General features: G+C 63.0%; 1 protein-coding gene across 1 annotated transcript in view; it reads left to right on the top strand.

Annotated features, from left to right (window-relative positions):
• Window positions 1-12,296, top strand: part of MAEA (macrophage erythroblast attacher, E3 ubiquitin ligase) — a 37,412-nt gene extending 25,116 nt beyond the window's left edge. Inside the window, 7 exon segments of the mRNA XM_019436838.2 lie at window positions 2,723-2,845; window positions 3,451-3,564; window positions 6,152-6,228; window positions 7,052-7,160; window positions 9,897-10,030; window positions 10,708-10,903; window positions 11,498-12,296. Of these exon segments, the coding sequence (XP_019292383.1) occupies window positions 2,723-2,845; window positions 3,451-3,564; window positions 6,152-6,228; window positions 7,052-7,160; window positions 9,897-10,030; window positions 10,708-10,903; window positions 11,498-11,593 (849 nt within the window). The 3' untranslated portion in view covers window positions 11,594-12,296.
• The last annotated feature ends 2,216 nt before the right edge of the window (window positions 12,297-14,512 follow it).

Here is a 14,512-nt window from a genome sequence, read left to right as displayed (position 1 = left end):
CCTCATGCCCTTGGGTGGGGGGAGGGCTCCCAGCAGAGTGGGGTGCCGTCACCGGCGAAGACGCTGGTGTATCAAGGTTCCTTAACGTTTAACTTCCGTCCATCCCAAGACGCCGTGGAGAGAGAGCTCCGGGGCCCCACGCGGAGCCTCGGTGTTGGAGGAGAGGCACAGCCCCAGGGCTGTCTTTGTGCGCCGTCTGGCTTCTCACGCGGGGCCAGCACCTGATCGTCTGGGACGGTTTCCAGCTTCCACGCGTGTTGCGCGTGCTGGCCCACCTCCACCGTCTGGCGTGGCGCCTCTGGCGTGACTCCCCCAACCCAGGGGCCACGCGTGGACCTCGGAGACCCCGTGGGCAGGAAGGAGAAAGATGCGAAGGATCCAGACTCAGAGGCTGCACCGGTCAAACACACAGGTGGACCCTGACACGCGAGCAGGGAGGCCGCCTCTGAATTCAGAGCGAAGCTCGCAACCAGAGACGGAAGTAGACAAAGACGATCCTCGTGTAGGAGACCCAGCGTTTGCCCGTTAGGGAGGTCCTAGAAAAGAGAGAAGAAAATGCCAGAGAAACGGCGGAAGGAGTGGCTCAAGAAGACAGCCAACCTCTGAGACGCTGTGCTGGCCCTCGCCCCGCTTAATAAGTAGGAACACCGGCGTGCGAGGCGTGTGTGTGCGCGGCGCTTACCCGTCAGCTCGCGTCGGGAGGGCGAGGTGTGGGCGGGGCGGGAACCCGGGAGCACTGAGGGAGTCTTAGCTGCCCCCCACCGCCCCTGCGTGAGGACGGAGCCCTCTCTCACTGGGCCGGCCCCCCCTCCGAGCTTGCTGTCCTGCTGCTTGCTCCTGCCCTCACCCCAAACTTGGCAGTCAGGACGTGGGGCAGGGGAGCCACGGTTGGGTCTCCGGCCGTGTGAGCTTGGGGATCCGTCCGGTGGCTCCTGACGACTTGGGTGAAGCGGCCCTGGGGTGACCCACCCCAGACTGCCCTCCGTTAAGCTGCCGTTCGGAAACCCGCAGAGCTCACGGGCCGTGTCCAGGGCGCCGACCCCGGCAGTGGCACAACCCCTGCCCTTAGGTCAGCTACTCTTCTGCCCGAGTCTAGATATTGCCTTCCACGGCGACACGCCCCAGCAGTCCCTGTGCTGGCCTCGGCCCTGGTGTGGCTGAGCCCAAGGGTCGCTGTGTGGTGGCACTCTGATTAGTATGTTTTCTGGTTACTTTTGCGATAAACATCCGGTGTTAACGATACTGCAGCATCGTTAGCTGTAACGTACTGTTTTTTTTTTTTTTAAGTTTATCTGTTTTTGAGAGAGAGTGCCCACGCATGAGCAGGGGAGGAGCAGAGAGGAGGAACAGGAGAATCCCAAGCAGGCTCTGCACTGTCAGAAAGAATCCCGAGGCGGGGCTCAAATTCACACACTGTGAGATCATGACCTGAGCCAAAACCGAGTCGGACGCTTAACCACCGACTGAGCCACCCGGGCCCCTGTCCAGGATGTACTTCTTAACGTGCAGAAAGAAAGGAAAGTTTCTGGCTTTCGCTTTGGTCACGTTTACTTGAAAGTTCCTGTCTTCTGCCACAGTCCTCCCTTCTCCAGACACCGCTTGTGCGAGAAGCAGGCCGCGGCCCTGGCTGCCGAGGCTGGGAAGCTCGGTGGTGAGCTCCTGACTTGGTTGGCCCCAGGGCAGACCTTACGTGGAGACAGCATGGCAAGAAAGCGGACTTGTCCCACACTTTGCCGTGCCAAGTGGCTCCGTGTGAGGCCTGCCTGAGGACACCGGGATGTGTGTGCAGCCAACGCTCGCCTGCTGGCCACAGGACACTGGCATGCAGAGCAGCACGGTTCCCCCGAGAGCTCAAGGGGGTTCGTGCTGGACGCTTCCCCTCCGCTTAGCGAGACACTGATCTTCAGTAACGGCGTTTGCTCCGGTCGTTCCAGAAGGGGGAGAAACTTCCCACTTGACATTCGTTTTCCTCACGCTTGTCCCTTTGGTGATGTGCAAGCATCCACTGTCCCTTCCCAGCCTGCATGGCCACATCCTTGTTGTTGGCGGTGCTCCAGCCCCTTGCTGGGGACGTGCAGGCCCCAGGCACCCCGTGGGCTCCTTCACTCTGGCAGACATGTGACGGGGCTAGTGGCTGTCCTTACCCCGAGTCCCTAGGCCTGCCTAGATCCGCCAGAGCGCAGCAGATGCGGCTGTGTAGGCTGCTTCCCCAATTGCACAGGCACCAGAGAAGGGGAAAGAGCAAACGTGACACACAGACCGCCCTACTCATCCACCCTCCCTGCCCCTTCTCTAAAATCTCATTCAAATAAATCTTCAGAGGGAAAAAAAAAAGCCCAGAAAATGAGGGTATGGATTCCCGGATCTAATTGTGAAGGGGTGAAATGGGGTCAGGCCTATGTTCCCGCCGGGAGGGGGAAGGTTCTAAACTGGGGCTTTGGTTTGGGGCCCACAGCTGCTCTTGGGAGACCGTATGTGGGCGCAGAACAGGCCTTGGGCGGTGTGTTCGGGCCGCTGTGCTCGGCCCAGTCCTGGGGTTGGCGTGCTGGGGCCGCTGTGCTCTGGCCGCTGTGCTCAGCCGAGGCTGGGGCTGGTGTGCTCGGCCCGAGCCCTTCTGCCAGGCTGGGCCCCGCCGAACCGGAGGGAGCACAGAGCACATGGGCCTGGGTGCGGGGGTCCCAGAGCCCAGCGCACTGAGCTCACGCCGCTACCCTCCCCTAAGGACTTAGTGAACATCGAGATGTTCCTGACTGCCAAAGAAGTGGAGGAGTCCCTGGAGAGGCGCGAGACCGCCACCTGCCTGGCCTGGTGCCACGACAACAAGTCCCGGCTGCGCAAGATGAAGGTGTGCGGGCGCGGGGCGGGGCTTGCGGGCACGGGGCGGGGCTTGCGGGCGAGCACCGGCGGGAACCAGCGCTTCTTCACCTGTTGGTTCAGAGTTCTGTGCTTCCGGTTGGTAGGGTGGGGGTGTGGGGTTTGGGTTTTGGTCACGGTGTTTGGGTTTTGGGTAAAATCCCTGAAAAGTGCGCCCCCTCTGCATTACGGTTTGACAAATGGCCTGAGCATGAGGTTCTGAAGGGGCGAGGTGCCGACTGCCTGCGTGTGCCGGGTCCCTCCGGCTCGCCCAGCCCCTCAGTCACCGGTACAGGAGAGCCCCGCCGGGAAGCGTTGTCCACCTGCCAAGGTGCTAAGTGCTAGGTTTTCTTGAGAGCTACAATGCAAGCAGCTTAAAAAAGGGACACTTAAATTGCAGAATTTAAACGTGCTTACTGAAAGGTGTTGTCACCATGGGGCTTGCAGAAATGTTTAACTTCTATTAACCTTCCCCTGCCTCCGTTAGAAAAACTGTTTGTTTTCTGTTTTCTAAACCGAGCGCCTTTAACCTCTCCCCGGTTGAGCTTGTCGTGTGCACATAGTCACCAGCCAAGGGTGACGCTCTCTGCCACTCAGGGCCGCCAAAGCGAGCACGACGCGAAGACGGGACGGAAAAGTAGAGTGGCCAGTGGCTCCCCTAAAGAGAGTGAGGATCTTGGTATGGAAACCATAAAAGGAAAGCCAGAATTGGTATGTAACACTTACCCTGCGCTCCTGCTCCAGCCCCCACAGCTGTGCCACGCGGTGGGAACCAGGCCAGAAGGAACGTAGGCTTCCCGTCCCGACAGCCAGTTTCTGCAAGCCCCGATGCCTCCAGACAACACTGCTGCTTGGCCAGGGCACGTCCCCCTGGGCCGGGTCTCAGGCGGGGCCTCACGGCCACTGTGGGGGAGGGCGGGGGGGCAGGCGGCCGAGTCCGCGGCTGGCAGCTTCTTGTCACCGGCCCGTGCGCTGGAAAGCACGCGGACAGCCACCCCGAAGTGCGTGGGGCGTGCAGATAGGCTTGTTACGAAGTGCCGGCCGAACAGGGTAGAACGGCGAAGTACCCGCAGCGCCCGTATGTGTGGGTACGCGCGTACGCGCACGCACAGGCCGGGGAGGGGCCGTGCTGGACCACAGCAAAGCCCTCGGAGCAGTCAGAGACCCTAGGCGAGAAAACAGATCTGAGACCCGAGTTTCCCGATGGGTGTGCTGAGTGGGCGTCTGTTGACTCTGGTGTCCAGACGCTTCAGGGCGATCGGAGCGGCCGCGCACGGGCTGCGTGTCCGGAAAGCCAGTGGAGTCACAACCGTGAAGGCGCCAGGCCCCCCCCCCCCCCCCCCCCAGGTAGCACACGAGGGACGTTATTCAGCCGTGGGTGCTTGGCACGATCGCCTAGAATTGTGCTGGACTCTGGGCACCCGACTTCCAGTTCGTTTGTATTTGCCGATGAGACTGGAAGGTGAGCTGCGAGAGCAGAGCCGTTAAAAATCCTCGAACGCGTCCGCAGTGCAGTCATAGGAGCTGTCGTGGAACGCGCCGTGGCACTCTCACCTGGGACATCCGCCTGGTGGCTCCCCCCTGTTGTTAGAGCTCCTGGCGTCCCCTGAGCCCAGAGCGGCGATCGTCGGCCGCCCTGGGGAGGCAGGCAGGGCATCTCCCCACCCCCCGGGCTTCCCCCCCTTGGCTTCTGCTGGTCTGACCTTGGAAGGGAGCGCGTCATTGCGGGTGGGACCTCCTTTCCGTTTACAGTTGGTGCCGGGCCCGCCACTCAGCACGTGGCATCTGCTCCATCCATTTGGGGGCCAGGACAGACCGCTGCCTTGGTGCAGAGGGCAGGGGAGGTGGGGTGAGGGCGGGGAAACCGCTTGCCCTGAGCACCTGTGTTGTGGACGTGTCGGGCACCAGGTAGGTGGTTCTCGGCACCTTTGCCTCCGACGGCCTGGCGGGCCCCAAGGTAGGTCCCGTCAGCCGGTGCTCTGCCCTCGTGTCCCTGGAGGCGCCCTCGCAGGGGTCCGGCTGAGACCCTTCGTCAGAATGTCCGTGTGCACGTTCGGAGGCCCGGGTGGGAGAAGTCCACGTGATTGGTAGACTCGAGTTACAGTTGAGCCACTTGGGGCTGGCTGACTGACTCACCACGTAGAACTCTGTCCACACCACCCTGCGATCCAGGTGCTACAGAAGACGGAGTGACAAATCGTGGAAAACCCAGAGATTTTCCTATTCCGTTAACTCCACTTACTCTGTTTCTGGTTGGAAATACTGAGTGTTTTCTGAAACCACAAAGATACTATAGTCTAAATTACTACTTTTGTAGAATAATCCAGCTTTTCATCTTAGGTCACAGAAGTTAATTTTGCCTGCCTTCGCCCATCCCCAGTCATAGAGTTTGAACCCAAATTGGACCGGCATTGTTGAGATTTCAGTTAGCGTTTGGGCTTCCACACAAATGACCGTGCTGGTGCCGCACCCTGTCGGCTGCCCCTCACTGCCCCACGAGGCCCACCGGCCACTGCTGCCCCAGACCTCGCGCCCCCTGTGCCCTCTGCAAATCCTGGCACCCCCGCCCTCCCCAGGGCCTTTGAACTGGCTCTTTCTCTGCCTGGAACACGTGTCCCCGGCGTCCCTGTGCACTGTCCCCACCCCCACCCCACCCCAAGGGTCCTCACCCGTGTCCCTGCTCGGGGACCTGCGTTCTCTCCCCTGTTCCCCGCTTGGCGCTCCTGCTTCTGCTCCCCTGTGAGACACCACCTCCCAGCCTCTCCCAACCGGGTGTTGGGGCCTCACGTGGGGAGCAGGTTGAGGTGGACAGTGCCACATGGGATCCTGAGGCCAGGTCCCCGGGGCCGAGGCCGGGAAGTGCAGCTGGGCTAGGAGAAGGCTGTGACAGCGTGCCCACACGCTGACGCCTTTGTGCGGATGAAGCAGCCGGGATCGTGAAGGGGCTGGAAACTTGTCTTCGTGGGGTCGCTTCACACACACGGGAAGTCGTGCCACGGGCCCTCCGAACCCTCAGCCTCTGGCATCCTCGCCCTCAGGGGGTGCCTGTCCCGCCATCCCCGAGCCTGGCCCACGGGTGCACACGCAAGGCCCCGGCCCCCTGGGTGCAGGGCTGCTCCCGCCGTGCTGGGGAGGCATGGGCTGCAGCTGAAACTACAGCTTTGGCATCCGTCCCACCTCCCTGCTGGCTCGAAGCTCCCTCGGCAGGGCGTGCGGTGTGGGCCCGTGTGGCGGGGCCGGCCCGTGGGCGTGGCTGTGTGGGGACGCTACCCAGGCCTTGTCTCGTCTTTGCCCCCAGAGCTGCCTGGAATTCAGCCTCAGGATTCAGGAGTTCATTGAACTCATCCGGCAGAACAAGAGACTGGACGCCGTGAGGTACGTGGCGGTGGTCTCCCGGTTCTCCGCAGAGGGCGGACTCCTGCCCTGACTGGCTGGACCCTGCCTGTGACTAGAGGCCTCCCTCCCCGTCCCCAAGCAGGACGCTGGGGCCGGGCACCCAGGCTCCTTCTGTCTGGTGCACACGACCGTTCTGACACCATGAGGCCGACTTGCCGCGTGGGCGCAGGGCCGCGGGTTCTGCTGTGTCCACCTGTCCTGGGACGCTGCCGGCCCTGGGCTGGAGGACACTCCAGGCACAGCGATGTGCCGTTTAGGGGGTGGACTGAGGGCATGCGTGAGGGCAGAGGGGGGGCCTCTGGGAAGGAGGCTGGCACGCGGGCACGGGGACGTGGGGTCCCCAGGTGCGGCCTGTGCGGGAAGGCACTGCCCTGGGGCCCGACCCGTGGGCTCTGTGTCTCCCGAGAGTCAGGACCTGGGGGGGACGGACTGTCTCCGGGGCCTCCCGGGGCCGTGCCGGGGGCGGGGGGGACCGGTGGGCGTTCTGGCGCAGTTAGTGTTGCTGGGCTTTGGGTCCGTGTATGCCAGGGTCACTTGCAAGAGCTTGGGCAGGTGCCCTTCTCAGCTGGGTCGCTGCCTCTGGGTGTTCCCTGAGTGGGATTCTACGCTCGGTGCCTCGAACCTCACCTCCGACCCTGTGTCCGTGAGGAGGGGGCCCTGCTGAGCCGCGCTCCCAGCAGACCCTGGCCCAGGGCACACGAGGAGGGGGCTTCTTCGGCACTGAGGCTCTGGCATACGCTGTGAGCGCAGACTCTTAAAGGTAAAGCTGCAAACTTAGACGGCCCCAAATGTTGTTTTCTAGACACGCGAGAAAGCATTTCAGTCAGGCCGAGGGGAGCCAGCTGGACGAGGTCCGCCAGGTCATGGGCATGCTGGCCTTCCCACCAGACACGCACATCTCGCCCTACAAGGTAACACGTGCCCGTGGGCCCTCAGGGCTTGGGAGGACTTCGTCTGTGGTCACTTCCACGTTCGGAGTGTGGCCAGCACCCCAGACAGGCCCCTTCCCATCTTGTTCCTGTTTGGCCGGGGAGAAGTTTGGATCGGAACGACTCACGGGGGTCTCAGCCTAGAAAGCCCTTCGGCTCTGAGTGCGTCACCTGCGGCCCTCACCTTTCTCCCTCACTGCCAGTGTCCTTCCTGACCTCCGTCCTCTCTTCGGGGTCTCTGTGGGTCCACGTGGGGTCCGGGCGGGGCGTGGTCATGCGGCATCGCTAACCAGTCCCCTTGGCTTTGCTGGGTGCTGGGGCAGGGTGTCTGGCCTCTTGAAATCAGGCAGTGCCCCCCCACCCCCACCCCCCAAAGCCTAGGAGCAGCCCTGGCGATCTTTGATCCACCTTTGGGTTCCTCCTTCTCTTGTCTCGAAAAACATCAACGTGTTCACAGCTGAGTCGCTCACGGTCCCGTCTTGGAAGATCTGGGGATTCCAGCAACTTTCCCCCGTTCCTGTGGCTGCTCCCCGTCGGGGTCCCTTGGCCATCAGTCCGGTCACGCCCACACGAGTGTCCTTATAAAGGCCGCTTGGCTGGACCCTTAGTGCTCTTTCTGAGCAGACTTCTCGTGTTTTGCAACACGGACAGAAGTTTCCAGATCATAAAGTTCTGCTTTCTTTTGGTGGGCAGTTCCGCCCTTAAGTCATTTTTGTCTTCACGTGTGTTACTGTAAACGGGACTTTGCTTAGAGACCACCTCGGTCGGACTCTCAGTGTCCTCGCACATCTCCGTCCTCCGGGGTCTCCGGGACAGCAGCACTCTCTGCCGCCTCTGACAGGGCTGGCCTTTCCTCGGCCTCCCTGCCGCCGTCCCGCTCCTGACCCCCTAGCCGCTCGCCCTCCATGAAGACTGGGGCTCTCCGTGTGGGACCAGTCCCATCGCCGCAGCATGGACTCTGTGTGGTCACGCGTCCACACTGTCCCAGCCGTGGCCCCAGTTCTGGGTGTTCGTTGCACGGCTCCTCCCTCGGTTTTCCGTCGTCGTCTGTCTGGGCTCTGTGACAATCCCACAGGCTTGGCGGCTTAGCCCTCACAGTCTCGAGCCTGGGAGCCCTGGATCGTGGCACCAGCAGGGTCCGGTGAGGCTCCCTGCCTCCACCCCCTTCCTGAGCCTATGGCTCCTGGAGGTCCACCTGCCGACACTGTCACGGCGAGGGACACGGCACTCCACCCTGTGTTCCTCTCGCTGTTGTCAGCCTGTCCCCAGGAGGGAGGGAAGTGAACTGCCTTCCCCGTGGGCTGAACCCGCCTTGTTCTCTGAGCCTGGACGTTGGGCTCTGAGGTCCCACGTGCCCCATGTGGTTTTGTGGGCCGCCAGCGCCTGTCCCGGGCACAGCAGAGCAGACCTCGCCCCCACTTACTGAAGTGCTTGGCCGCAGGCCTTCTCCGGGCTGCTGGAAGCTGCTTCTTTGTCCCGACTGGGTGCACACAGTCCCGAGGTGTCAGGCATGTCCTGTGATACAGCCTCTGTTCACAGAGATCTTGGGCGTGATCGCGTGTCTCTTCCCTGCTCTGGAGAAGGTTTGCGAGAAGTGCAGAAGGGGCCTGCCCTTAGTGCGTGAGAAGGCCTGCTCGGGATGGCATCCGTGGGGCCCATGCCCACTCTCCTCCCTGGAGAGGCCTCACGGCGGCAGGAAGGAGCAGGGCCAGTGCTGCCATCGCAGCCGGAGGACCGGAGGGCTGACCGTCTGGGAGGCATCCTGGCGGCGTGGAAGAGAAACCACGGCAGCCAGTGCACAGCCAAGGCCGGCTGGGGGTCAGGGAGGCTGGGCGGCACAAGAGAGGAAGGCCGGGACCTGCACAGTCTCGGCGGAGGGGCGCGGGCCGTCAAGGGAAGTGCCGAGGCGGTGGCGTGCCCTGGGGTCCGTGTCGAGAGGGCACAGCCCTGACCCCTTGTGGCAGGAAGTCACAGGTCTAAGTGGGTCACATGAGAGGCAGGATGAAGTGCTCTGGTCTCGGAGAGGTGGCCACACCAGTGGCCCGAGGCCAAGGGTCTGTTGAGAGAGGGGTTTGCAGAGCCTCTGGACTGTGGGCTTGGTCCCCTGTGGGCTTTGCTGTGGTAAAAATAACATTAAAGACACGTGTTTTTAACATTGGAGTGAAGTGTGCTATTTGCCCCGGACTTGGGCTCCCCGTGGGGCTCCCACCCAGCGGTTGCCTGTGCCTCTGCCTTGACGCGGGGCCCCTGACCCTTGTGCTTGACGTCCAGGGTTTCCCTCCTGTTGGTGTGTGCCCTCCTCTCCCTGCTCTTGTAGGCTCTGAACTTGGAAAGCTCTGGAGACGGGCTCATCGGGCCCGGTGTTCTGTTCTGCGGTTCTCCACCCTGAGCTGGGCTGCTGGGTCCCATGCCAGCAAGTCCCTTTCTGGAACGAGACTTTTCCTCTGGAACCTCAGTGCCTTTATCCGTGCCCAGCTGTCTTTAGACCCACTGAGTCCCCTTCTTGCCGCGAGGCCACGGGACCCGCACCCTCTACCATCCGTCCGCACAGAACACACTGGCGGTCCCGTGGGCAGACGTGGGGTCCGGGCTTCGGGCGCGCTGTGCCGCTCTCCGGCTGGCGGCCGTGGGCTCGTGGGGGCCCGCCTTCTGTTTGTTGCCAGGGACTGCAGTGGGCCCCGGGGTGCCCCCAGCACCGCTCTGCCCTGTCTCTTCCAGGACCTGCTGGACCCTGCCCGGTGGCGAATGCTGATCCAGCAGTTCCGGTACGACAACTACCGGCTGCACCAGCTGGGGAACAACTCTGTGTTCACCCTGACGCTGCAGGCTGGCCTCTCGGCGATAAAGACACCGTATCCTTCTGGCAGGCAGGGGGCCCCGCGCCAGCTCCGCCCTTCCGAGCCTGGGGTTCCCGTGCCCTTGCCTCCCCCCGGGAAAAGCCGGGGGGCTGTGGCCCTCCCAACCCAAGCCCCGTGCTCTTGGCTTGTGTTGTGGGGGCCCCCGCTTAGGTAGTCGGGTGGTGGTGCGGGCGTGCCCGGGGCCCCGCTTGGTCTGTGGGGACCCGGTCACGGAGCCACACTTCGTGTTCTCTCGCCCCCAAACGCTGCCTGGCACGCCGCACTGCCGACCGGACGGCCGCCAGTGTGCGCAGCCTTCTGGCGGCTGGGACCCTCGCCATGCGGAACCGTCGTTGCCCCGTGTGATTCCTGAGCATCCCCTCCCAACTTCTGCGGGTCTGGGCCCAGGCTGCGGCCGAGCGCTTCGTCTTTCTTCACGCGGTTCCCACCCCAAGGCCGGAGGGCCCCTCTCGAGTGCAGCACGTGGGCCTCCTGGGACCCCGGGCTGTTTGCTTTAGCGTGTGAGGGGACCTGCCCTGAGGGCCGTGAGTGGGAACGTGCTGGGGTGGCCGGGACGTGCTCCGGCCGCCTCCGTGGGGCCACTTCCCCGCCACATGCCGTGTTTCCTCTGCCGTGAGAGAGAGCTCTGGGCTTGTTTCCTGCCCCGCGCCCCTTCCTTAACCCGAGCACAGACAGTGCTACAAGGAGGACGGCAGCTCCAAGAGCCCCGACTGCCCCGTGTGCAGCCGCTCCCTGAACAAGCTGGCGCAGCCGCTGCCCATGGCGCACTGCGCCAACTCCCGCCTGGTCTGCAAGATCTCGGGCGACGTGATGAACGAGAACAACCCGCCCATGATGCTGCCCAACGGCTACGTCTACGGCTACAACGTGAGGGGCGGGGCTGGGGTGGGGCGTGGAGGGGAGGGCCGGAGGGGGGGGGAGGGCCCTGGAAGCTGGGGAGGCAAGAGGTCCAGGGGAGGGCCTGGGAGGGGGTGGGAAGGGGAAGGGCCCTGGAGGGGGAAGGGCCCCGGAGGAGGGGGAGCCTGGGAAGGGGAGTGGGTAAGGGGCAGGGAGGGGGGTGGGGGGGCGGGAAGGGGGGAGGGCCCTGGAAGGGGGCTCGGGAAGTGGAGGAGCGGGGCCTGGAGGGGCCGCGGGAGGGTCGAGGTGGCGCCGGAAGTGGGAGGCATGGGGCCTGGAAGGGGCTAGGGGCGGTGGCGCGCCTGGCCTTCCGCCTGCTCTGCGCCAGGTGCTCTGCGCCAGGTGCTCTGCGCCAGGTGCTCTGCGCCAGGTGCTCTGCGCCAGGTGCTCTGCGCCAGGTGCTCTGCGCCAGGTGCGGACGTCTCGGCCCCGCGCTGCCCCCGGAGAAAGCTGCAGGGTCAGGGGTTCGCGGGCAGGGCTCAAGGGGAGCGGAGCTCTCCCGCAGCCGTTGGCGGTGGTGGGCGCGCCCGTCTACATGCTCGCGTGCGGCCCGTTGTCTTTCAGTCTCTGCTGTCTATCCGTCAAGATGACAAAGTCGTGTGTCCGAGGACCAAAGAAGTGTTCCACTTCTCACAAGCCGAGAAAGTGTACATCATGTAGGCCGGGCCGCCCCGCGCCCCGGGCCCCCGGGCCCCCGCGCCCCTGCGCCCCTGCCCGCCTGCGTTTCTGTTTCTTGCGACCAAAGATCAGTGAGCGACGATGGGCCCCCTAAGAGGAGAGGAGTCGGATCAGCACGCGTGTGCTTGGGGACAGCCTCTCCGCTGGTAGGACTCCGGAGCGCGCGCGAGCTCCTGGCCGCCTTCCCCTTACAAAGAGAGAGACCTTCTCGGCCGCTTCGGAAACAGGAGTCGGTTGTTTTTCCGCGCCCCGGACCCTGTCTCCGCCCGCCGAGCCCCGGGGCCTGAGCCTGGGCCGGGAGAGGTGCCCGGAGGCGCCAGGACCGCACTGCGGCCCCAGGACCGCGCGCCGGGGCGGGGTTAGGGTGTGCTAGGTTCAATGTCACGTCATTCGTGCCGCCTTATTTCCTGCTTGAGAATGTATTCACGTGGAGATCCACTGGACCGAGTTCTGCAGAGGCCTTGCCGATGGCTCCGTAACTGTAGACGTAACGCTGTTCGTTACAGAAGCTAGTAGTTCAGTTGAAGTAACCGCCGGTGACTTTCCAAATCCAATGAACCATTGTAGTTTACACGAAACCATACCGTAGAGGTTTGTACTTAGCGCTTATTTTTGCATGTTGATGTTGATTAGCTAATAAACTGTAAATGTAAAACATGTTAATAAAAGGGTTTTCTATTTCTTACGTCTGTGTGAGGTGGAAGCCGCTGTGCACCCCGGTACCCTCACTCCTGTCTGCTCACCCCGGGCCACCCCCGGTCCAGGACCTTTGCTCGTTTCTGCTCACCCCAGGCCCCCCCCCCCGCCCCCCAGTCTGCGGCCGCACTGCCAGTGGGGCCGGGGTCCCGGGAGCAGCCCCTGCGGCTCTGGCCCGCTTGTGCCCACATCCCAGAGTCCCGCTCCGGCACGCAGGTGGTCGCCCTGCTCTGCTCGGGGAGGCAAGGGTGGCAGGGCCATCCGAGTGGGGTCTCCTGAGTCGCCGGCACACGGCGGCATGCTGCCAGTGAGCGCCAGGCACACACGTGTGGCCGTGGGCGGCCTCTTCCAGAGCCCCTGCTCGGAGCTCAGGGTCGAAGTAGTGGGGTGGAGGCTCCTCCCTGCCGCGCCCTCCAGTCCTCCAGCCGCACTCTGACCACCACCTGTGCCGCCTCCCCTTTTCCTTCTTCCCAAAGGCGTGTGTACGCACGCGTGTGGCCACGCACCCCGGGAGCCCCTTCCGGTCCACTCCAGCGACCGCATCCACGGCGAGAGCGGCTCAGCCATGGGGCAGCCACAGGGTGGGTGGAGCAGGGTGGCTGGTCCTCGCTACGCTGGGACGTACAGGCTGTGATGGGTGATGCCACACAAACACGCTCAGGTGCTCTGTGGAGCTGCCGGCCTGCTCATTAATGCAGGAGGCGCCGGTGCCAGCCTGCACCCACCCGCCTCGAGGCCGCCCCACCTGCTCCTCGTCCTCCCCAGAGTCCTAGGCTTGCGGCCTTGTGCTCACGGGAGTTTTAACTGAGGTACGAATCGCATCCGTTGAAACACGGCGATCTTCAGGAAGCGGTGTGAGCAGGTTTGATAACCGTGTGTGCAGGTGTAACCCCCGGGCCCAGGCGGCCAACATTCACCCCCAGACCCCAGGAAGCCGCACCTCCGCCTTCTTCCAGGCTATCCACACCGTTTGCCTGCGTGCAACGAGCACTTGGGCTTTGACCACCAAGGATTAGTTTTGCCTTCGGGTTATATGGAGACAGACGATGTGCTCCTTTGTGCCGTGCTCGTTTCAGCAGGTGCCTGAGGTGCGTCCACATGCCTGCGTGTATCGGCTCTCCTCCCGGGCGGAGGGGTTGCTCCCGGGCATCTGCGGTCATCCTGGCATCGGCGCCCCTCCTGGTGTCCGCGATGCTCCCGGCATCAGCGATGTTCCTGGGCATCTGAGCTCCTCCTGGCGTCGGCGATCCTCCAGCCGTCGGCAGTGCTCCGGGCATCCGTGGTCCTCCCCGCATTGGCAGTCCTCTAGCATTGGTGCTCCTCCCGGTGTCGGTGGTGCTCCAGCATTGGTGTTCCTCCTGGGCATCTGCACTCCTCCCGGCGTTGGCAGTGCTCCCGGGCATCCATGGTCCTCCGGCGTCGGCAGTCCTCCCTGTGTCCACGGTGCTCCCACATTGGTGCTCCTCCCGGGCGTTGGTGGTCCTCTGAGCATCGCTGAGGAGTTAACCAGTCCACAGACCCCATAGGTTGTCCATTCTCTTGATAGACCTTTGCGTTTGCATCATTCTTTTTTTTTTTTTTTTTTTAACGTTTATTTATTTTTGAGACAGAGAGAGACAGAGCATGAACGGGGGAGGGTCACAGAGAGAGGGAGACACAGAATCGGAAACAGGCTCCAGGCTCCGAGCCATCAGCCCAGAGCCTGACGCGGGGCTCGAACTCACGGACCGTGAGATCGTGACCTGGCTGAAGTCGGACGCTTAACCGACTGCGCCACCCAGGCGCCCCAGCATCATTCTTACTCTGAATAAAGCTGCCACGAACATTGCTGGACAATTCTTCGTGGACATTATTTTCCTTTCTCGTGGGTAAACGTCTGGACATACGGTACCTGCACCATGGTGTTGTGTACTTAACTTGACAACTGCCAAGACTTTTCCCAAAGTGGTGATAACAGCGTTCATGCCCGTTGGCAGTGCGTGAGGGTTCCAGTTTGTCCACATCTTTGCTGGCATCTGCTGGGGTCATTCTTCCCGTGAGCCGCTCGGATGGGTGTGTACTCGCACCTCCCCCTGGGTTTCATTTGCATTTCCCTGATGCCTAAGGATGCTGAGCCCCTTCTCAGGTGCCGAGTGGTCGGTCACGTGCCTGTTCAAGTCTTCTCCCCATTTTGTATTGGATGGCCTCTCTTGATTTGCAGGAATG

Source organism: Panthera pardus, unplaced genomic scaffold (genome assembly GCF_024362965.1).
Source record: "Panthera pardus isolate Hobbes unplaced genomic scaffold, ASM2436296v1 HiC_scaffold_13, whole genome shotgun sequence".
In the NCBI taxonomy this organism is placed as follows: domain Eukaryota; kingdom Metazoa; phylum Chordata; class Mammalia; order Carnivora; family Felidae; genus Panthera; species Panthera pardus.
This window is presented reverse-complemented; position numbering and strand designations above follow the sequence as displayed.